Raw genomic sequence first — 24,595 nt, 5'->3', positions numbered from 1 at the left:
TTGAGACAAGAGTCTTGCTCTGTCGCCCAGGCTGGAGTGCAGTAGTGTGATCTCAGCTCACTGCAAGCTCTGCCTCCCCAGTTCATGCCATTCTCCTGCCTCAGCCTCCCGAGTAGTTGGGACTACAGGCACCCAACACCACGCCTGGCTAATTTTTTGTATTTTTAGTAGACACGGGGTTTCACCGTGTTAGCCAGGATGGTCTCGATCTCCTGACCTTGTGATCTGCCTGTCTTGGCCTCCCAAAGTGCTGGGATTACAGGTGTGAGCCACCGTACCTAGCCCTTATCTCTTCATTTCTAAAATGCTATTTACTTTCTGTTTTAAAACTCATAGGTATGTACTATCATTTATTAAAAACAATTTAAAATTTTAACTGTTAAGGTGACTAAGAATAAAGGCAAAAATGGAGTTTATATGCCTGCCTCCTATTATCTTTTTTTTAGACGAAGTCTTGCTCAGTTACCCAGGCTGGAGTGCAGTGGCGCAATTTTGGTTCACTGAAACTTCCACCTCCCGGGTTGAAACAATTCTCCCTCCTCAACCTCCTGAGTAGCTCTATTACAAGTGTGCGACACCAGGCCCAGCTACTTTTTGTTTGTTTGTTTGTTTTTAGTAGAGAAGTGGTTTCACCATGTTGGTCAGTCTGGTCTTGAACTCCTTACCTCGTGATCCGCCGGCCTCAGCCTCCCAAAGTGCTGGGATTACAGGCATGAGCCATCACACCCAGCCACCTCCTATTAGCTTAACAGAGAGTTGGCTAACTATAAACTCCAGGTGGGGCACAGTAAACTATGCCTGCTGTAGTCAGCCAGAAAAATATTGCTAAATAAGCAATTTGTAAATCTAATAAAATCAAGGATGAAAAAACTCAGAGGTTAATTCATCTCAACCAAAAAAAGGGAACAATTTAATTAAGTCTAAAAGCACTAATTTCATTAAAGAAAGAACATCAAAAAGCTGTGTGAATGTGTCAAATACTCATATATACCTGTCTCACTAATCGCTCTCCTTCTAGATGAGGTAGATGGTCTAGAAACCAAATGTGAAGACGAAGGTTTCTCTTCCTGAAGCTCTTGCACAAGGTCCTAAGCATTACAGGAAAAAAATAAAATACAACAAACTTAACATAACCAGTAAGCTAATTTGTTGTAAATAACCTTTCCAACTGGCAAATAATATTACATTAGAATGAGAAATTTACTTAAAGATTACCTTTTGATCACTCCCACCTTCAAGGTGACACCTGTTCTCACTCACAGATGTACCTGAGTCTGATGATTCTGAGAGAAAAGAAAAAGAATCAGAAACTTGGTGGGTGGGGGGAGGGCGGCTATTCAGTAGATATGTGATCAGTCTAACACAAACCCTTATGCAATTTAACCTTTCAATAAACATTAAACATGTATTTTCCAGGTGGCACCCTCATACTAAATGTTGCAGATGTAAGTAAAATAATTCAACTTTAATGTAGAAGAGCAAAGTATAATCAAGACATTAAAAGATTGTAAGATAAATTAGCAGAGAGACAGGACAGTCATTATTTGGTAGGGACAGGGAGTGTCTGAGGAGCAAAAAATCAGGAAATATTTTGTAGGACAATGTGAAAATAGGGCTAGGAAAGGCCATTCCAGACCAAGAAAACGCCATGTGAAAAAGCATCCAAAAGCAAACTAACAGTTCCTGTTGCAGGACACCACAAGCAGTTCATTATTACTGGAATGTAGGCAGGTTCAGATTGTAAAGGATCCTGTGCGTCTAGCCAAAGCAGGACTCAGGCTGTCATTCCCTTATCACTGCATTCTTCCCAGCAGATACTTCAGAATCTTCCCTAATGCGATGTTGCAGCCACTCACCATTAAAAAGGATGTAATCCAAGAAAGAAAACTGATTTCTAGCTCACAGAAAATATTACATCCAGAGAGCAATAATGAACTCCTAAATGGTAATTTTAAGCAGAGAGTGACAAATCACTCTGGCAAAATATAAGAAAAATAGGGCAGAGGCAGGAAAACCAGTATTAGACAATTGCAATACAAACTAAAAACGATTAAAGCCTAAACTAAGGCATGGAAGACAAATTCCAGAGAAATTAAATAGGTAAAAACCAACAAGACCTGGTATTTAATAATAGAAGGCAAAGAAGAAAGGAGTTAAGATGATTCCAAGACTCTGCCTTGGGTGAATAAATGAGTGGCACCATTCACGAAAAGAGAAACTTTAGAAAGATAAACAGATCGGATGGGAAGATAACAAACAGTTATTCAGACACATAGGTTTCATTTGTAGTGGGATATACAGACTTGGAGCTCAAAAGTCAAAGTTTCAGATTTGGGATATACAGACAATCATCATCAAATACTCTTTACTACCCTCTTGGAAACATTTTCATCTTAACAGTGAACTTATGCCTGGACATAAACATTTTGAAATTATGCATTATCATATGTTAATTTTCTCTTTATACTACGGGTAAGGTATTATACTAATTTTCTTAAGTTGTACATAATAGGTTATATTGTCCAGGAATTTTGGATTAGTATAAACAGATGCTACAAAAAAGATGTAATAAAAAGGAAGCCCTAGGCCAGGCACAGCAGCTCATGCCTGTAATCCCAGAACTTTGGGAGGCCAAGGTGGGAGGATCACCTGAGGTCAGGAGTTTGAGACCAGCCTGGTCAACATGGTGAAACCCTTTCTCTACTAAAAATACAAAAATTAACCAGGCGTGGTGGTAGGCACCTGTAACCCCACCTACTCAGGAGGCTAAGGAAGGAGAATCGCTTAAACCCGGGAAGCAGAGATTGCAGTGATTCGAGATCATGCCACTGCATTCTAATTTGAGTAACAGAAGAGACTCCATCTCAAAAAAAAAGTGACAAAGTTGAGAACATGGAATAGGAGTTCTGAAGTTAATTCTACTGATATCTGAATCAAACTCAGACTGCAAATAATTTGTAAGTTTCCATCTCAGTAATATAATTTTTCTAGTAATGTGCCAAAGTTTATTTAAACAAATGAAGGAATTAATACATCAGGGATACATACTTCAGAAAATTCAAAATACTACTACAAATACTATAATTGTATATTTAGCTATCATACAATTTCTTAAAGAGCTTTAAAACAATAAAATGCCAAATCATCAGCCTAGTAACTACTTTTATTGTGGGATAAAATGGAGGTACTTTTCTGGGCTTTAAATCCTAACTTTGGAAGAATAAGTATTCAACACATTTATTAAATGCCACATTAATAAACACTATACTGTGTGATGCAGAATGCAAACCTTAATAGGACATAGGTAACAAAAATATAAACAAATATAACAGCCAGGCGCAGTGGCTCACGCCTGTAATCCCTATACTTTGGGAGGCCGAGGTGAGAGTATCTCTTGAGCTCAGGTTGAGACTAGCCTGGGCAACAGAGCAAAACACCATTTCTACCAAACATACAGAAAAATTAGCCAGGCATGGTGGAGCGCATCTGTAGTTCCAGCAACTTGGGAGGCTGAGGGGGAGGACCATTTGAGCCCTGGAGGTGGAGGATGCAGTGAGCCAAGACCACACCACTGCACTTCAAGCAGGGTGACAGAGTAAGAGTCCCTCTCAAAAACAAAAAACCCACACGTGTAACAAAGCAATTTTACAATAAAATCTGAATATGGAATAGAGGAAGTACAAGGGAGTGGTCATTTCATTCTAGGAACTATATAAGCTCCTGACAGGTGTTTTTTTGTTTTTGTCTTTTTTAAGAAATGAGGTCTTGCTCTGTCACCCAGACTGGAATGGCATGAGCACAGTTCACTGCAGTCCTGACCTCCCGGGCTCAAACAATCCTCCTGCCTCAGACTCCTCAGTAGCTAGGACTACAGGCATGCACCACTATACCCAGCTGATTTTTGTAGTTTTTGCAGAGGCAGTATTTTGCCATGCTGCCCAGGCTGGTCTTGAACTCCAGGGTCAAGTGATCCTCCTGCCTTAGCCTCCTAAAGCGCTGGAATTATAGGCATGAGCCATCACACCTGGCCTAACAGCATTTCTTAACTGTAGTTCGAGGATGGGCTTTAGGAAGGGTGTAGTGTGTTCAAAAGCAAACTGTGGGGCCGGGTGCAGTGGCTCACACCTGTAATCCCAGCACTTTGGAAGGCCGAGGCAGGCAGATTGCAAAGTCAGGAGTTCGAGACCAGCCTGGCCAATAAGCTGAAACCCTGTCTCTACTAAAAATACAAAAATTAGCCGGGCATGGTGGCATAAGCCTTTAGTCCCAGCTACTCGGGAGGCTGAGAGAGAAGAATTGCTTGAACCTGGGAGGCAGAGGTTGCAGTAAACCAAGATCGTGCCACTGCACTCCAGCCTGGGTGACAGAGCAAGATTCCTTCTCAAAAAAAAAAAAACCAAACTGTGTACATCTCTTCCCAACTCCATGTTTTTAGCCTTCAAATGAGAGTATTATACTATGGAAGTCAGCAAGCACATAAATCAGGGCTTTTCTCATGGAAAGAAGGTTGTAAAACACTTATTGACTTATCCATGTATATGTACCCATGTGCATCTTTCTGAAACAAGAACCCAATGCTTTTATCAGCTTATTTAAGAGAGATGTGACCCAAAAATAACCAGTTAAGAACCAGAAGTAGGAACATAAAATTCCACTTCCACAAATTGGTAAACAAAATTTTGTCTATAATCAAAGAAAAAGACCCATCCTTCATCCTTACACAATGTCCTACCTAGGTAACTGTATTATTTCCCAAAGCCTTTCAATACATTTTCAAGGTAGATCACTCCTAAATAGGAGCTTTTGAAATTATGGACCTTTCAAAACAAATCCTAACTCTGATATCCCAAGTCTTAAATTAATGTAACAAGGTATTTAACCTTACATTAGAACCTCAGTATAATGTGGTTTTAGTTCATATGTACTTCTAATAAATTTATCATATTTTTATTACAATATTAAAGCAACTTTTAAAAAGAATCAATTACAAAACATGCACATGAACAAAAATGTCTTTAAAATCTTTTTATGGTATTTATTCATGATGCTCAAAATTAACTTACCCTGCTGATTGACTACTACCAAGTTTCTGTAGATCATGGTATATATTTTCCTTGTAGACAGAAAAAAAAAATAACAAGAGATGTATATTTTAAAATAATTTGTATTAAGCTGGATTTAACCAGACTTTTACATACATACTTAGTATGAACTACTGCACACATTCAAAACCAAATTTATCGTTGGCAAGCTTGTAGGCACATAAAAGCACAATAATTAGTAGCACAATGATTACGTACAGCTACTTTTAATAATTATTAAAGTCTCTCTAGTTGAAAGATTTCACACTGCCAATTCCTGAAATGTGCTTTGTTCGGACTTTACCAAACCTCAAAAAATGGGTGTGCAAGCAGGAAGCAGTTTAACGTACTTATTTTCAAACAGGAATGTTTTTAGCTATGTGCTTAGTAGCAAACTGCCAAAAAAAAGTATTGAGTTATGCAAAATCCATTAAACACAAACTGCCAAAAAAAGTATCGAGTTATGCAAAATCCATTAAATAGGAATTTGATAATCATCTTGACTTTCATCAAGCTTCAACTTCCTTTCTTGATCTTAACACTTATTAACAGAGGCTGGGCGTGGTGGCTCACACCTGTAATCTCAGCACTCGGGAAGGCCAAGTAGGGTGGATCACCTGAGGCCCGGAGTTCAAGATCAGTCTGACTAACATGGAGAAACCCCATCTCTACTAAAAATACAAAATTAGCTGGGCATGGTGGCGCATGCCTGTAATCCCAGCTACTTGGGAGGCTGAGGCAGGAGAATCACTTAAACCCGGGAGGCAGGGGTTGCGGTGAGCCAAGATCATGCCATTGCACTCCAGCCTGGGCAACAAGAGCAAAACTCCAACTCAGGAAAAAAAAAAAAACTTATTAACAGATAAAGCAGCACTCATTCATTCAATAAATACAGACTGAAAACCAACCATGTACCAGACACTGGGGAAAACAAAGAATCAAACAGAAATGTATATGCCCTGATGAAGTTTATATCCTAACAGGAGGATAATTCATTTACCCCAGTATTTGTTGATGTCACAATGGATTTTTCCTTTTCTTTTTAAACTAAGGATATGAGAGAGTGTTAGTCACAAAGTATTGCTCCTCACTCAGTATTAAGAGGAAATATGATCCCAACTATCTTTTTTCACCCTTGGGAATAAGGATACGGCAACCTAAACCCACAACATTTTAAATTCATATCCTTTTCAAGTCAGTAATTTCTCCTATTTCTTATCTCTCAACATTTAGAATTCAAATCCAAGGAAATCATACTTCCAAACACTATCCGAAGATTCAATATTCAGACCAGGCACAGTGGCTCACGTCTGTAATCCCAGCACTTTGGGAGGCCGAGACAGGCAGATCACGTGAGGTCAGGAGTTCGAAACCAGCCTGGCCAACATGGCAAAACCTCATCTCTACTAAAAATACAAAAAATTAGCTGGACATAGTTGCATGCACCTGTAACCCCAGCTACTCAGGAGGCTGAGGCAAGAGAATCACTTGAACCTGGGAAGCAGAGGTTGCAGCCTGGGTAACAGAGCAAGACATCTCAAAAAAAAAAAAAAACTAGAAGATTCAATATTCAATAGGTAAAAAATTCACCAATATACCCATATATTTTTTAAATTTATAAAATTAAATCATATATCCCAAGGCCAAGTTTAAAATGACAACATATATGGATATTAAACAAAGTGATTCATCAATGAAAAAATAATTATATATTTATAATATAAATTATATTACATAAAAATTATAATATATAATATTTAAAAGCTAGATGAAATTAAATACAGTACTATATTTAAAACTAGGTTAAAACACAGTTGCACATAATATACAAACGACTGGTAAAAATAACTTTTGGTAACAAACTATAGTCCTTTTATTCTCTACTTTTCTTAGTTTTCTGTCATTTCCTAATGTTCAATAATATAATATATACTATGTTTACAATAATGAGGTTGTTTTAAAATTATAAAATCCCTTGCTCAGTTGAGGAAGTTATCTATTTTAATAAAATAAAATCCCATTTAATTATCATCTTTTCAGCTATACTATTGAGCATTAAATACTAGCAGAAGCTAGTTAACTGTTCCAGGTGAAAGCATTCATTCTATTTATTAACAGAATGAATGCTAAGGCTCAACACCGATTGCCTGTGCTAAACCAAATGTGACAAAGAATTCCAAATGTAGGCTGGGTGTGGTGGCTCACACCTGTAATCCCAGCACTTTGGGAAGCCAAGGCGGGTGGATCACCTGAGGGTGGGAGCTCAAGACCAGCCTGCTCAACATCGCGAAACCCTGTCTCTACTAAAAATACAAAAATTAGCCAGGCGTGGTGGCGGGCACCTGTAATCCCAGCTACTCAGGAAGCTGAGGCAGGAGAATCTTGAACTTAGGAGGCGGAGGTTGCAGTGAGCCAAGATTGAGCCACTACACTCCAGCCTAGGCCACAGAGCAAGACTCCCTCTCAAAAACAAAACAAAAAAAAGAGTAATTGAGATGGAGTGTTACTCTTGTTGCCCAGGTTGGAGTGCAATGGCGCGATCTCGGCTCACCACAACCTCCACCTCCTGGGTTCAAGCAATTCTCCTGCCTCAGCCTCCTGAGTAGCTTGGATTACAGGCATGCACCACCACGCCTGGCTAATTTTATTTTTAGTAGCGATGGGGTTTCTCCATGTTGGTCAGGCTGGTCTCGAACTCCTGACTTCAGATGATCCACCAGCCTCGGCCTCCCAAAGTGCTGGGATTACAGGTGTAAGCCACTGCGCCAGGCCTAATTCTAGAATACCTGGGTTAAATTCTGCTGGTTAAGTGCCATAATGATAAGTGACCACGAAAATGATCTCCAAAATATCTAAGGCTCAAATTTAAGCCTTTACTACTTGGTGGTATACTGTTTCTGGGAGTGACTGGAATAAAAATTTATAATAGCTACAACTAATACTTGAATGCTTGGTATGTGCCAAAAACTATGCTTTTTTTATACAACGTCTCTTTTCAAGAGCTTTAACCTCCACATGAAGTATTTAATTATCCCTATTTTATAAATGGGGAAACAGGTTTATAGAGGTTAATCTACCTAGTCACAAAAGTGGTAAATGACTGGGCTAGGTTTCAAACACTGGTTTATAAGATGCCAGAGCTCAGGTTTTCAAATAATATGCCACAGAGCTAAAAAATTAAATTTCAGCATGTCTATTATATGTTTTAACAGTTTTTCTCTGACAAAAGTGAATGAGGGTAGAGGTGAACTGAAATGTTAGCCCAACGGGCTTTTTACAATGGACTAAACTGAAGAATTACCTGTGCTCTTTCACAGAGAAGCTTGGCACACCAAACAAATCTCCTAGAAGATCATTTGAACAATATACAATATGTTGTTGCTTCTCATCATATAATCGTTTAGTCATAATATACTGGCCAAGATAAAAAAGAACCTGAAATAGAAATATGATTTCTGAGCATTAAAGAAAACTAAATGTTAGTTTTAAATACATTTAATAATATACTATTTATCTGAATGAGGTAAACAACCAGCAACCATATCCACAACTATGTAGAACAACCACCATTTTGTACTTAGAAGCTACTTTTGGCTGGGCGCAGTGGCTCACACCTGTGATCCCAGCACTTTGGGAGGCCGAAGCGGATGGATCACCAGGTCAGGCGATAAAGACCACCCTGGTCCCATCTCTATTAAAAATACAAAAATTAGCCGGGCACAGTGGCGGACACCTGTAATCCCAGCTATTCCGGAGGCTGAGGCAGGAGAATGCTTGAACCCAGGAGGTGGTGGAGGCTGCAGTGAGCCGAGATTGCGCCACTGCACTCCAGCCTGAGCGACAGAGAGACTTCTCTCAAAAAAAAATAAACATAAAAAAGAAGAAGAAACTGGCCCCAGCTCTTCTGACTCTTAATCCAATGCTCTTTTTACTACCCATACTAGCTTTCACTACCTTCCTGTGTGCCCCAGAACAAAGATCCTATAACTGAGAAGAACTACATCAGACAATACATACATTACTGTTACATAGTTTAGCATAAGCATTCTAAGTCTTTATGATGGCCTTGGCCAATTTTCTCATTTCTATCTACTGCTAAATCCATACTTTTTTGTTTCCTTAACTGATTATACAATGATAGTAAGGTCAATCCCAAATTAGCCCTAAAAATACCATTTAACCTGGCACTTCCCTACAAGCACTGTCTTTGGATTTAACTGGCTAAGCAGGCATCAGTCTTAAAGGAATATTCTTATGTGACTGGACAGATTGTTGTCCAGCACTGGGAAAGGAAAAAGGAAGAGAACTTAGATTTATTCCACCAAATATCCCTTAAGGAAGTTTCTAAAAGCATAGCTGGAGAGGAAAAGGATACGGAAGCTCTTCCTGCCCCACTATACTGTTGTAGGAAAAAAACTTTAATGTTTTAAGTAATCTGAGTCCCACAAACTAAGTGGGAGAGAGAATAGGCATATTTCAATCACACTGAAATTTTGCCTAAGGTGGCTCAATCTCTCACTGAAAAGCATGAAAATCATGCTTCTGTGCACAAATTTAAAGCTGGGGAATGCATTAAAATGCTGGATCCATTAAATAGAATATATGGTCATGAATCAGCTCACCTCTATCCCAGAAAGATCAGTATACTGTACTCATGTATCTCTAGTGCAGAAGTTCTTAACCTGGCATCCAGGGATGCCCAGGAAGTCCTTGGATAGAATTCAGGGGGTCCATTAATTTGGATGGGAAAAAAATTCTATCTTTATTTTCACAAACTTCTAACTAGAATTTAGCTTTTCCTTCGATTATAAATGTAGGCAACAAATCACAACAGTATTAATACCTGTGATTTCATCACCAACAAAAATCACAGGTGTTTTCATATCATACTGTGCTTATGGCAAACATTTCAAAATATGACTTATATTCCTCACTAAATCAAAATTATATTTATTGGCCATGTATGGTGCCTTATGCCTATAATCCCAGCATTTTGGGAGGCCAAGGCAGGTGGATCACCTGAGGCTAGGAGTTCAAGACCAGCCTGGCCAACACGGCAAAAGCCTGTCTCTACTAAAAATACAAAGAATTAGCCAGGCATGGTGGCAGGTGCCTGTAATCCCAGCTGCGTGGGAGGGTGAGGCAGAAGAGTGGCTTAAATCTAGGAGGTGGAGGTTGCAGTGAGCCAAGATCATGCCACTGCACTCCAGCTTGGGTGACAGAGCGAGACTCCATCTCAAAAAAAAAAACAAAAAAAAACCACTATATTTATTATAGCTGCTTCTAAATCTTAGTACTTATTGTGTTAATAAAAAAAGCACATATATCACAAACTACTATTTTGGTAACCGTATTTTAGTATGTTTCCTTTGTAATTCTATACATTTTATTTCATATATTTAAAAACATGATTCTTAGAAGGAGTTACCAGTCTAAGAAGGCTTTTACCAGTCTACCAAAGGGTTCACAGCATAAAATGGTCAAGCACCCCTACAGGGCTTCTGCTTATCTGAGTTCCTAGCTGAGAAATGAAACTCGAGTATAATTAGAATTTTCAGCTTTAAAATATAGTCCAAATGACCACAAAATTAAATGTTGCTGCTTAATGAAAAATCCTTCTATATGGCCAATTTCTCCCCACAGTCTTGACAACTTTAAGTATGGCTACATGTAACTAGTAACATACTAGTTATCTCTTGATTCAGCTTACCTCTTTCATAGTATAAGTGTCTTTTTGTGCACCAACAGACTTTAATAACTTCAAAAGCAATGGCTTTGGTCTAACCTATAAAGAGAAAAGAGCTGTTATTATACTTCCAAAATTATCCCAGAACTATAGGCCCTGCAGCAAACATATCGATCAACTTCAATAAAGGGGGTTTGGAAAAAATGCTGGGGAGGATCTAATTATTATGCAAGTATCATGGAATCATCAAGTATCATTAGTTGTGATCACAGATAGCATCCAATCCAACACAGGAAAAATTACTTTTTCCTTCAGCTATTTATATTACCTGCTTACTGCCTTACAAACAACCATAAATTCTTAAGATCCAATGAGCTTACCGTACTGATCCAATGAGCTTCTTTGCAAGCTAACTTAGAGAATCAAAGAGAAATGAATAAATCTTTAGAGTGGATCCTGTTATCAATCTTCTCTAAAGATTAGGTTCCTGAAAGCTAGAGAACTTAACTAACTAACCCAAGCTGACAAGAGTAATTAAGAACAGATCAGACATACCAACCCAGGTCCCTCAACTACAACTCACCATTTTCTTCCTACTATATCATGCTGCCTCTTAGTTGGTCTACATTTCAAATATCTACTTGACAAACATTTACTGAGCTAATACTATGCACTGGACAGTAGTAGGTACTGCAAAAAAAATTACAAATAAGACATATGACCTATATTCAAGGAGCCTGCCAACTAGATTACGGGTCAATTTTTTTCTGTAAAGAGCCAGACTGTTAAGTATTTTAAGCTTTTCATACAAATGGTTCTATCCAAGTAAAAAGTATAGTTACTATGTAAACCAACAGGCATGGTTGCATTCCAGTAAAATTTTCTTTACAGAAAGAAAGGAAGCTGGCTGGGCGAGGTGGCTCATGCCTATAACCCCAGCACTTTGGGAGACTGAGTGCTAGAGGTTCGCTTAAGGCTAGGTGTTCAAGACCAGCCTGGGCCATACTGAGAGACACCACCTCTACAAAAAAATTTTAAAATTAAAACAAAAACAGGCAACAGGGCAAAGCTGGCCAACAGGCTAAAGTTTGCCTGCCACTTATCTAGAAGTTTTACAAATGGTATTGAGAAAAATAACTGCCATGGGGGAGGGGAATGTAATGTACTTATATGCATTTTCTCTCTTCCTTTTATCAAAATCTGCAAAACTCAGTATCTTTACAGCTTGCCACCACCCACACAAACTGGTACCTCTGCACCTCTCTTTGATATGCCCCAGTCCTGTGTCTAAATCTGACAGCTGTTTAAAATCTGACAGCACCCCCACTGGGAGTGTCTTAAAAACAGATTTTTTAAAAATTGCCTATTTCCAGCTAATCAATAAAACAAATATTAAACAACTGAAAAATTTAAAATACATATTGAATTATTAATTTTTCTGATTGCACTTTTTTTTAACTGTGCATATATATGCACTTTACTTTCAGGCAAAATAATGAATTCTCTCAAAAAAGATTTAAAAATTATCTTTTTTCTTCTGAATTTTTAATATATGCTATATTAGCTTCAAATTAGATAAAATAACTCTTAAGTAAAAATCTGTAATGGAAGATGGGTGTGGTGGCTCAGGCCTGTAATCCCAGCACTTTGGGAGGCGGAGGCAGGCAGATCACCTGAAGTCAGAAGTTCGAGACCAGCCTGGCCAACACAGCGAAACTCTGTCTCTATTAAATACACAAAAATTACTTAGGTGTAGGCCAGGCACAGTGGCTCACACCTGTAATCTCAGCGCTTTGGGAGGCCAAGACAGGTGGATCACGAGGTCAGAAGTTCAAGACCAGCCTGGACAACATGGTGAAACCCTATTTCTACTAAAAATACAAAAATTAGCTGGGTGTGGTGGTGGGTGCCTGTAATCCCAGCTACTCAGGAGGCTGCAGCAGAACTGCTTGAACCCAGGAGGCGGATGTTGTAGTGAGCTGAGATCATGCCACTGCACTCCAGTCTGGGCAACAGATCAAGACTCAGTCTCACAAAAAAAAAAAAAAAAAAATTCTGTAATGGAAAGCTATCAGTATATTAGTGACTTAAAAGACATGTATTAATGAGAAATGGCTATAAAAGATAATAGCATTCGTAATCTTACATTGAAGAACAGGAAGATAAATTATAGGTAAAGATCTAAATATCTAAAAAATTTAAATCTAGAAGAAAATATAGGAATATATTTGCAAGATAGGAGAGTTCTTCCAAAGCATGATAAGAAATTCAAAAGCCAACAAATTTTACTTCATAGAATTGTTCTCAATGGGGAAAAGACAACATAAAAGCAAATGCTACATTAGTAAGCAACAAAAGTTAAATATACTTGAAACACATAGAGCTACTCCAATTACTAAGAAAAATTTTAAAGAACCAAAAGGAAAATGGCCAGAGAAGATGAGGCAAATCCCAAAAGAAACAAATGACAACAAAATGGAGGCCTCGTGCAGTGACTCACGCCTGTAATCCCAGCACTTTGGGAGGCCGAGGCAGGCAGATCACATGAAGTTGGGAGTTCAAGACCAGCATGACCAACGTGGAAAAACCCCATCTCTACTAAAAATACAAAATTAGCTGAGCGTGATTGCGCGTGCCTGTAACCCCAGCTACTTGGGAGGCTAAGGCAGGAGAATCGCTTGAACCTGGGAGGCAGAGGTTGCAGTGAGCCAAGATCTCGCCATTGCACTCCAGCCTGGGCAACAAGAGTGAAACTCTGTCTCAAAAAAAAAGGAAAGGTGCCCAGCCTCACCAAGAAACTAGGGAAAAATGAATTTAAACAATGGCACAGTACCTTTTATCAAAAAAAAAAAGTAATAATAATTAAAGATTGGTAATATTCAGTGTTGGCAGGAGTGAAACTGTTAGAGCCTTTTGGTGAGCAAGTTACCAGCAGCAATCAAATATGAGTAAAATTTAGGACTCATCAAGCCTGTAATCCCAGCACTTTGGGAGGCCGAGACGGGCGAATCACGAGGTCAGGAGATCAAGACCAGCCTGGCTAACACGGTGAAACCCCGTCTCTACCAATAAAATACAAAAAACTAGCCAGGCGAGGTGGCGGGCGCCTGTAGTCCCAGCTACTCGGGAGGCTGAGGCAGGACAATGGCGTAAACCCGGGAGGCGGAGCTTGCAGTGAGCTGAGATCTGGCCACTGCACTCCAGCCTGGGCAACAGAGCAAGACTCCCTCTCCAAAAAAAAAAAAAAAAATTTAGGACTCAGGAGTTCTAATTCTATAAAATATTTTTCTTTTTTCTTTTTTTTTTAGACAGTTTCACTCTTATCGCCCAGGCTGGAGTAAAATGGCGCAATCTTGGCTCACCGCAACCTCTGCCTCCCAGGTTCAAGTGATTCTCCTGCCTCAGCCTCCTCAGCAGCTGGGATTATAGGCACGCACCACCATGCCCGAGTAATTTTTGTATTTTTAGTAGAGACAGGGTTTCACCATGTTGGCCAAGCTAGTCTTGAACTCCTCATCTCAGGTGATCGGCCCGCCTTGGCCTTCCAAAGTGCTAGGATTACAAGGGTGAGCCACCGCACCCAGCCTATAATTCCATAAAATCTTTCTGACAGAAATAGTCACACGGGATGGATGTACAAAGCAGCACTATCTGTAATACTCAAAAACAGGAGGCAATTTTTAAAAAGCTGTCAGTAAAGGCATAATTTTTAAAATGGTATACTCATGCTATGGAATACTATGCAGCCATTAAAAAGAATTCTGTAGACTTTATCGACAAGGATGCAAGTCACAGAACAACTATAGTTTCATCTTGTTAGTACAACAAACAGGACAATAACATAGATTTAAATTCAAATGTAAATATATGTGGGTATGCACACAGAAAAAATCTAAAAGGGAACATGGAGTAAAAAGACTGGAATTTTCAGGTTTCACTTTAAAATTTCTCTAATGACAAAAATCTTTAAAACAAGCATGAATAATTTTTGTGACTTTTAGAAATCATTTTTAAAAATTAAATACTGGGAGGTCAAAAAGGAAAAAAAAATCAGTCACATAACAAACATAACTTCAACCACGCTTAACAATGTAATGGAACTAATTTTTAAAGCCTATGTGGCAAAGGGCTAAGAAAATACTGACCAGTTCTTAACAGTTTTTAACTCCACGCAGTCATGCCCGAGGTAGCACACTTTAAGTTATGCACATACAATGTCATTTACAGACCCATGCTATAATTGAGGTATATGAAATTTAGTTTATCACTTCATAAAATAAATTATTAAAAGTTACACGAGACAAAAATACTAACCAGGGTCTCTTGTTCAGAAGCTGGAATCTGTGAGGTGGTTACAGCACCATCAGTAGGTACAGACATGTTGGTATTGCACATTTGCCTACAAGAAGGAAAAAAAAGACGATGAAAACTGGAAATCATGAAACATCTGCGAAAAATTAATCATATATAAAGGACATAAACAACGCCTTTGTTAAAACTAAAGCTACAAGCAAGTCGGTGCTTACCTGGATCAGCAGAGAAAAAGTGGTGTGCGTCTGTGCCGACAGGTCTACCCTCCAATCGCCACTGAACACAGCTGGGAAAATGCATGGTTTAAATAGCCCCAGCTGGAGACAAGTCAGGACTTAACTCCTTTTACTGCAGTTTCGGAACGTGTCTGAACTTGACCAGCTCAAGAGGAAAAGCTGAGTCAACCTGCCCATGGAACCGGCCCAATCCCGCCCAGACTACGCGCAGCATTCACAAGAGCGACCCGACAGGCCCCTGCGATTACCCGGACCCCGCCGCCGAGGCGGCCCCGCAGCCCCCAGCCCACGTGACCTTTACCCTGGACTCCCGCGGAGACCTCCGAACCACTCCCGCCCCCCACCGCCGCGAGAGCCGTCCGAAACCCCGCCCTCCTCCCTGGCGGCGACTGCCTAGCCCCAGTCCAACAAAACCTCCGCAAAGCCACGTGCCCCGCGCCCCGAGCCCCCAGCCACAAACCGCACAAAGGCTGCGAGCGGGCAGAGGCTGGGAACCAGCGATGCAGGGGACACCGTCACAGCCCAGAACCAGAAGTGACCGGTCGCTGCCGGGCCGGTACCTGCTCCTCACCATCCGGGGTTTTCGCGCTTGGAGTCGGGGGTCCCTCGAGACTCCCCAGTTTCCTTCACGGGGCCCGCGGAAGCACGACGTCCTGGGCCTCGGGGACCATTCCACTCTCGGGGCCAGGGCACTGGGCGCTCGAATGCACTAATCCGGGGAGGGACGGGGCTCCTGGCTGCGAAAGCAGCAGGATCTCGGTCAGAGGGGTCGGGGCCACCCCTCGGGCTCGGCTTCTTGCTCCATCTTCCCAACACACAGGGCCGGAGAGACCCCACGAGCAGCCAAGCTAGCCGCGGTGCCGCGGTGTGCGCCCCCTACCGCCGGAGGGGAGCGCGCCGGGCGTCGCGGCGCATCCGGGCATTTGTGCGCGCGCACACACCCGGCCCCGCTTCCGCCAATTGGGTCAGGGGCTGGGCCGCACCGCCTCCGGGAAGATGGAGTTGGGAGTATCGCCCCGCGGGCGCGGCGTACTCTGAGGCGGGGTGGGGGCCGGCCCGGGCGCGGCGCCTGCCTGGCTTGGCACTGGGAACACTCCTTTAGCCGTTGCGCTATTTTTGTATTTCTTGTATTTACACTTCCCGCCCGTGGTGGAAACTGCGACAAATGCGGATCTCCGTGTCGCTGTTACCAAAAAGAAACCAAAATTAACAGCTGTTTAATACGTTAAGCCCACTGCACTAGCCGCTGGAGTTGTACACAAATGAGTCAAGGCCTGTTTTTAATAAAGATTAAAAATAGCACTTAAGGCAGGCTTATACACCAGTGCATACAGCTGCTGTGGTTGGAGAACAAAGACGCTGGTTACCGTTGGTGGGGAGGGGAGCGGTTACTTTTAGAATGTTTGGGTTTGGCCAGGCGCGGTGGCTCACGCTTGTAATCCCATCACTTTAGGTAGGCCGAGGCCGGTGGATCACTTGAGGTCAGGAGTTCAAGACCAGCCATGGCCAACATGGGAAACGCCGTCTTTACTAAAAACTACAAAAATTAGCCGGGCATGGTGGCGGGTACCTATAATCCCAGCTACTTGGGAGGCAGAGGCGGGAGAATCCCGTGAACCCAGGAGGCGGAGGCTGCAGCGAGCCAAGATCATGCCACTGCACTCCAGCCTGGGCGACAGGGCAAGACTGTTTCTCAAAAACAAAAAAAAGTTTGGGTTTGTTAATCTACACATTCATTATCATTAAAATATATATTTATATGTTATGCACTCATTCTGACTCACCTACTTGCCCACAGAGGTGTGGCAAAAACGTTTTTGATGCGGTCTCATAAGTTGAGGACATAAAGAATTGAGTTAGCTAAACCCAAAAACACAGCCGTTGCAAAGAAGGAACACCTTTCTTTGGCCAGTAGGTGATTAGCTCTTTGTAAACAAGGGCCTTTTTATATAAAATTATATCCTTCCCTTCTGCAGCTTTTTTAATAAAGTTATATCCTTCCCTTCTCCTGCTTCCCAGCCTACCAGAAAGTAACCTTCCTTAAACATAGTGGTCACTCAGTTGATTGAAGTTGATTGTCAATATTATTAACTTAAGAGATTTAATATGTGGCTTTTAAAAAGGTAATCTCCATCAGATCAAATACAGTGGGGTTTCTAATTGTTAGACTCACTGCTTGAAATTGGATGAAAGAAAATCTCAAGCAGTGAGAAAATGTTAGCATGAAAAGAAAGATAAGTGATAACGCTGGGCACGGTGGCTCTCGCCTGTAATCCCAGTACTTTGGGAGGCTGAGGTGAGCAGATCACGAGGTTAGTAGTTCAAGACCAGCCTGGCCAACATGGTGAAACCCTGTCTCTACTAAAAATGCAAAAATTAGCCGGGCCCAGTGGTGGGCACCTGTAATCCTATCTACTCGGGAGGCTGAGGCAGAAGAATCCCTTGATCCTGGGAGGCGGAGGTTGCAGTGAGCGGAGATCGCGCCACTGCAGTCCAGCCTGGGTGGAGAGCAAGACTCCATCTTGGAAGAAAAAAAAAAGATAAGTGATAGAGGTTGATATTTGTTAAATATCAAGTGAGCGAATAGGTTTGTGCTATAAAAGTTAAGAGACATAATTAATTGCTTAGTGAACGCTGGAGGCAGTTCACAAAGGCCTCAGAGAAGATCACACATATTTTGTGTCTTGAAAGATGGTGAGACTTAAATAAACGCAGAAAATATTCCAGGCACAAGAAAACTATCAAAAAATACAGAAAGGAAAATATAAAGAGGGCTGTTTGAGTTACAATAAATCAGTTTGACTTGCATGAAAGTCAAGAAGAAGTTTTAAGAACTTGGAGTCTTCTTAAATGCCAAGCAAGGAAATTTGGGCTTTAGACAGAGTAGATAGTAGGAGCATAAAAACAGGTGATTTGCTTCAAACTGTATTTTAACAGGACCACCAGGAGTTGATTCAAACTCAGAATAGTCGGGCCAGCTGCCTTGTGGACCGACTTTCCCCCTTCTCATTGGCTTTGTGCTTTGAAAAAATTCTCTTGACAAAGTTATTAGAGTAGAAACAAAAGGCAGAACTGATAAGATTAGTCCTTTTCTAATGGAACCAGAAAAGAAGGGGCAGAAATGAAGGCAGAAGGGAGAAGTGGGGGTGGGGGAGAGAGAGAGAAGCAAAAAGGATTCACTCAAGAACCTGGTATTCAAAACTATGTGTACCAGCACTACCACAGCGGTATGACTCAGTGTCCACCTAAAGCATGATAATACTGCTTACCAAAAAAAAGTATGGAGGGAATGAAAAGTTGGGTTAGTTTTAAGTGATGCGTCACAGAACAGAATTCAGTGGTAAAAAGCTTAGGCTGGGAACAGAGCTTGAAACAGCAAAGGAATGAGAGGAACGACCAAAAAGCCAAGGGCCATATAGTGATGTCTGAAAAATCAGAATCAAGTAATAATATTGAATACTGCAAAAGTCAGAGAAAATGCGGAATAAGAAAGCAAGCGATCTGGAAAGTGGCGAGTAAGATGGAATATGAGGAGGTCGCTGAGAGCTGGGAGGAGGCGGTAGACAGCGGGGAAATAGACGTCTGGAAAAAAAAAACTGAAGATCACACAAAAACAGCAGGAAATCCAAATCTCCCAAAGTGCCCATGGTAATTCAGGACGATAGTTTTCCCCAGGTACCCCCTCCACCGCATCCTCAAGAGGCCCACCAGCAACGGTGTGGTCAACAGCCCCAGGTCCGCTAGCAGACCCGCCCTTCCAGTCAAGTCCCTGGCACAGCGGGAGGCCGAGTACGCCGAGACTCGGAAGCGGATCCTGGGCAGCGCCGGCCCGGAGGAGAAGCAGGAGAAACCCATCCTCGATAGGCCTTTTTCTGATCTTTTTCCCTTCAGGCTAACCAGGATCTCCCAACCCGAAGACAGCAGGCAGCCCAATAATGTGATCAGACAGCCTCTGGGTCCTGATGGGTCACAAGACTTCAAACAGCGCAGATAAATGCAGGCAAGAAGATATGGCGCGACTGCCGCGTCAACGCTTCCTGCGTCGTCCGCCAAGGGTTGCACTTTCGTGGCGGACAGCTGGACTTGAGCAGCGGGAACCTGACTTACTTGCCCGGTGATCCCCGTTGCTCCGCCACTGTGACCTTGAACCCCATGCACTGTGACCTCCCCCCTTCTCCCCTTCCCACTGTGATTGGCACTTCGACAAGGACTCTCCCAAGTCAATGGAAAGGGAAAGGGTGGGGGTTAGGAGAAGGTTAGGGGGAACCCACCAAGTACTCAGAGAGTCAGACAGGGCCAGAAATAAAGGTTTATCATGCTCATTAATTTGGGATTTCAAAACACAAATGAACTCACACCTATCCACCCCAAGTGCATGTCTTCATCACTTAAAAAGTGAGTTCCCTTTGAAAAAAAAAAAAGAAAGCAAACCATCTGCTCACTCTAAAAGCAGTTGCTATTGTTTGTGACTTTACCATTTAAAAAAATACAGACCAGCTGCTGCTGTTTGCTTGCATTCCACAGTTATCCTGTGTCACTTTGCCCTTTGTTGTGCTTACTTGAAGTTTCTCTAGAGGCAAACTGCTTATTTTTAGTAGCGTTGTTCTTGATGCCCAAGAGGTGTTTCAAGAGGTTGAGATACTTCGAGTGTCTTTATATTCTTTGGGACATAAACTCTGCAAAACAAGGCTCACACCTGTAATCCCAGCATTTTGGGAGGCCAAGGTGGGAGGATCTATTAAGGCCAAGAGTTTGAGACCAGCCTGAGCAACATGGCAAAACCCTGTCTCTACAAAATGCAAAAAAATTAGCCAGGCATGGTGGCACTCACCTGTAGTCCTAGCTACTTGGAAGCCAGAGATGGGAGGATGGCTTGAGCCTGGATAGGTTGTGTGTGATCCTGCCACTGCACTCCAGCCTGTGTGACAGAGTGAGACCATGTCTCAAAGGAAAAAAAAAAAAGTCTACCATAGACTTATTTTGACCCAAGGGCCATTTCATACTTTTTTAGTCACAACTAATCTTTTTTCTTTCTTGTTTTTTTTGAGATGGAGTCTCACTCTGTTACCCAGGTTGGAGTAGTGGCACGATCTCAGCTCATTGCAGCCTCCACCTCCTGGGTTCAAGTGATTCTCCTGCCTCAGCCTCCTGAGTAGCTGGGATTACAAGCTTGCACCACCATACCCGGCTACTTTTTGTATTTTTAGTAGAGACAGGATTTCAGCATATTGGCCAGGCTGGTCTCGAACTCCTAGCCTCAGGTGATTCACCCACCTCGCCCTCCCAAAGTGCTGGGATTACAGGTGTGACCCACTGTGCCTGGCCACTACTAATCTTTAAAGCATGGTGAAAACGAAACAAGATTTAGCTCAGAAACCGTGTTTAGAATGCTGAGTTTCACAATATTTATGAGACTATCTAAAATTACAGAAGTAGTTCAAATTCCATATGTCTTTCCAAACATCTGGAACTGAATAGTGTTATTTAAAAGGCAAAATCTGGGCTGGGCACAGTGGCTCATGCCTGTAATCCCAGTACTTTGGGAGGCCAAGACAGGCAGATCACTGAAGGTCAGGAGTTTGAGACCAGCATGTGAAACCCCGTCCATGCTAAAAATACAAAAATTAGCCAGGCGTGGTGGTACAAGCCTGTAATCCCAGCTACTTGGGAGGCTGCGGCAGCAGAATCGCTTGAACCTGGGAGGCAGATGATGCAGTGAGCCAAGATTGTGCCACTGCACTCGAGCCTGGGCAACAGAGCAAGACTCTGTCCTGGAAAATAAAAAAGTAAAAAATAGGCCAGGTGCGGTGGCTCACGTCTGTAATCCCAGCACTTTGGGAGGCTGAGGTGTGTGGATCATGAGGTCAGGAGTTCGAGACCAGCCTGGCCAGCATGGTGAAACCCTGTCTCTACTAAAAATACAAAAAATTAGCCGGGTATGGTGGTGCACGCCTGTAATCCCAGCTACTCTGGAGGCTGAGGCAGGAGAATTGCTTAAACCTGGGAGGCAGAGATCGTGCCACTGCACTCCAACCTGGAAGACAGAACGAGAACGAGACTCCATCTCAATAAATAAATAAATAAATAAATAAATAAACAAAAAGCAAAATCCCAGCAAATAGTGGATACAAAGACTTTTTACTTTGAAAATTAATCAGGCCGGGCGCGGTGGCTCAAGCTTGTAATCCCAGCACTTTGGGAGGCCGAGACGGGCGGATGACGAGGTCGGGAGATCGAGACCATCCTGGCTAACACGGTGAAACCCCGTCTCTACTAAAAAATACAAAAAAAAAACTAGCCGGGCGAGGTGGCGGGCGCCTGTAGTCCCAGCTACTCCGGAGGCTGAGGCAGGAGAATGGCGTGAACCCGGGAGGCGGAGCTTGCAGTGAGCTGAGATCCGGCCACAGCACTCCAGCCTGGGCGACAGAGCGAGACTCTGTCTCAAAAAAAAAAAAAAAAAAGAAAATTAATCAACTTTTTGTTTAATTTGACTGAAACATGCAGAAACATTCACAGAACAATATTCAACAAAAGAAACCACCACCTCAAGTTCTGCTCTTAAGAAAAAAAAAAAGAAAAAAAGAAACCACTACCCAGAATTCACATTTGTCATTCCTGCATCAAACATATTTTTTTCATTTTTATTTATTTATTTTTGAAACAGAGTCTTGTTCTGTTGCCCATGCTGGAATGAAGTGAGCCGAGATTGTGCCACCATGCCTGGCTAATTTTTAGTATTTTTTAGTAGAGACAGGGTTTTACCATGTTGGCCAGGCTGGTCTCCAACTCCTGGCCTCAAGCAATCCACCTGCCTTGGCCTCCCAAAATGCTGGGATTACAGGTGTGAGTCACTGAGCCTGGCCTAAATATATTTTTTCAATGAAACTGCTTAAAAAATTAAAATTTCACTGTTATTCTTTATCCCATTCCCCTCCTCTTGATAATGATCAATTTGATGCCTGTCCACTAAGTCTGTGTTTTATACATTCACTGTAAATGTATGAATCCATAAACAACAGGGACAGTAGACTGCATACCTATAAGAGAATAGTCAGCCTTAGAGTAAGTTTCAATATGTAACAGGAAAAGCTCTCCTTATCTTTTTCAATATTGTTTTGGCTCTTCCTGGATGTTAACTTTTAGAACCAGTTTGTCTAATTCACAAAAAAAATCCTCTTGGGATTTTGCTTTGCGTTGCATTGGATTGTTAGACTAATTTGACTTCTTTTCAGTATGAATTCTTCCCAGATAAGAACATGATATATCACTCCATTTTTTAGGTCTCTCTTAACATCCTTTAATAATGCTTTATCGTTTCCTCCTTAAAGCTCTTGTATGTTTGGCTAGCTTTTTTCTGAGGTGCTTAAGTTTTATTGCTGTTTATACCTTTTAAATTTTTATTTTCTATTTGGTTATTGCTGACATATGAAACAATTACTCATTTTTGTGTTTTGATCTTATAGCCAGCCAGCAATACTACTTTTTTTTTTTTTTTTGAGACGGAGTCTCACTCTATCACCCAGATGGGAGTGCAGTGACATAATCTCGGCTCACTACAGTGTCTGCCTCCCTGGTTCAAAGAATTCTTCTGCCTCAGCCTCCTGAGTAGCTAGGACCACAGGCACGTGACACCACGCCTGGCTAATTTTTGTATTTTTACTACAGATGGGGTGTCGCCATGTTGGCCGGGCTGGTCTCAAACTCCTGACCTCATGATCCGCTCACCTCGGCCTCCCAAAGTGCTGGGATTACAGGCTGCATTTTCTTTTATTATACAGTACTATTAGTTTTTCAGTAGATGCTCTTGGGTTTTCTTTGTAGATAACATCATTTGCAAAAATCACTAACTTGTCTCTTCCTTAAACCTCTTTTTCATTTTCTTACAACCATTAGAATGGAATAGTAGCAATGATAGTGGACATTCTCATCTTATTCATGACATTAGTAAAAATGCTTTTAAAATGTGATGTTTGCTGTAAATTTTAGGTAGATGCTCTTTGTTACATAAAAGTTTCCTTCTATTCCTGGTTTTTTGAGGTTATAAAAAAGCATGAATGAGTGTTCAGTTTTGTACACTGCTTTTTTATGCATCTAGAAATCACCATGTGGCTTTTCTCCTTTAATCTGTCTATGTGGTGAGATTATATTGATAGATTTCTAATACTGACCTTCCTTGTTTTACCCAGATAAAATTCCACTTAGTTACAAAAGATCTCTTTTTTTGGACATTTATGAACTGAATTTTTAACAGGAAAAGTATTACATGATGATATGGGGGCATAATTGAGTTCCTGCTCTTAGAAGATAACAAGTATTTCAGAGATTTTAGTAAGAATATTGCCCCATTAAGAACATTCAGTTCTCTAAAGCTAAGTTCAAATAAGGCCCAATTCTTGGCCTGAGACTCTGGTTCCCACAGAGGCAATACAGGCTGAACTGGTTTGATAACTTTTACCACTGAGAGCTTTTTTTTTTTTTTTTGAGACGGAGTTTTGCTCTTATTGCCCAGGCTGGAGTGCAGTGGCGCGATCTCGGCTCACTGCAACATCCGCCTCCCAGGTACTAAGCGATTCTCCTGTCTCAGGCTCCCAAATAGCTCGGATTACAGGCATGTGCCACCATACCTAGCTAATTTTTTTTGTATTTAGTAGAGACATGTTTCACTATATTAGGCTGGTCGTGAACTCCTGACCTCAAGTGTTCCACCCACCTCAGCCTCCCAAAGTGCTGAGATTATAGGCGTGTGCCACTGCACCCAGCCATGACTGAAAGTTTTAAGAAAGGACAAGTAACAATAGAAGTCATCCTTTGGTGGAATGAAGCATTTATAATCTCCCAGCTGACCGAAATCTGAGATCTGTGATCATATCTTGTCTGATAGTTACAGAGCCACTCAGCTGGCAGAAAAAAGGTAGTGAGGTTGAGCAGCATCCCCACTCTTTGGGGTGAAAAGGTTGTTGGAGTTTCCCCCAGATTAAGTGGTTCCTGGAGAAGATGGAAGGAGTATAAGCAGTTCTGCTGGTAACTCCTAAGATGGCCACTACCTGGGTAATAGAACCCTGGAAACAAAAGACATAGGATATCTATTGGTAGTATGTGCTGGACTAGGGCAAAAGAAGTTGAGCTTCATTCACATACCCTTGCTCAACTTCCTACCAGGACCATGCCACAAGTCTTTGGAGAAATATCATTTGGACATCTGCCAGATGGAGGGAACTGATGGCCAATTGGTAATAATCAGAGAAACTGGGACAACCAGTAGAAAGGGGCAGAAATGTTTC

General features: G+C 41.7%; 1 protein-coding gene and 1 pseudogene across 9 annotated transcripts in view; one reads left to right on the top strand and one right to left on the bottom strand.

The window, feature by feature from the left end:
- The window catches only part of MDM2 (MDM2 proto-oncogene), a 32,138-nt gene extending 14,543 nt beyond the window's left edge, over positions 1 to 17,595 (bottom strand). The window contains exons 1-8 of one of the 9 annotated variants that reach the window (XM_031650612.1): positions 15,875 to 17,595; positions 15,294 to 15,364; positions 15,082 to 15,166; positions 10,792 to 10,866; positions 8,383 to 8,516; positions 5,064 to 5,113; positions 1,216 to 1,283; positions 992 to 1,088 (exon numbers count right to left, since the gene is read on the bottom strand). In XM_031650612.1, the coding sequence (XP_031506472.1) occupies positions 992 to 1,088; positions 1,216 to 1,283; positions 5,064 to 5,113; positions 8,383 to 8,516; positions 10,792 to 10,866; positions 15,082 to 15,162 (505 nt within the window). In that variant the 5' untranslated portion in view covers positions 15,163 to 15,166; positions 15,294 to 15,364; positions 15,875 to 17,595. Of the gene's footprint in view, positions 1 to 991; positions 1,089 to 1,215; positions 1,284 to 5,063; positions 5,114 to 6,081; positions 6,129 to 8,382; positions 8,517 to 10,791; positions 10,867 to 15,081; positions 15,167 to 15,293; positions 15,625 to 15,874 lie in introns of those variants that run through there. The other 8 variants (XM_009181182.4, XM_009181183.4, XM_009181186.4 and 5 more) reach the window with 8 other exon arrangements.
- Positions 17,596 to 18,469: 874 nt separating this feature from the next.
- Positions 18,470 to 19,640, top strand: LOC103875838 (annotated as a pseudogene).
- The last annotated feature ends 4,955 nt before the right edge of the window (positions 19,641 to 24,595 follow it).

This window comes from Papio anubis, chromosome 9, assembly GCF_008728515.1.
Source record: "Papio anubis isolate 15944 chromosome 9, Panubis1.0, whole genome shotgun sequence".
NCBI lineage: Eukaryota > Metazoa > Chordata > Mammalia > Primates > Cercopithecidae > Papio > Papio anubis.
This window is presented reverse-complemented; position numbering and strand designations above follow the sequence as displayed.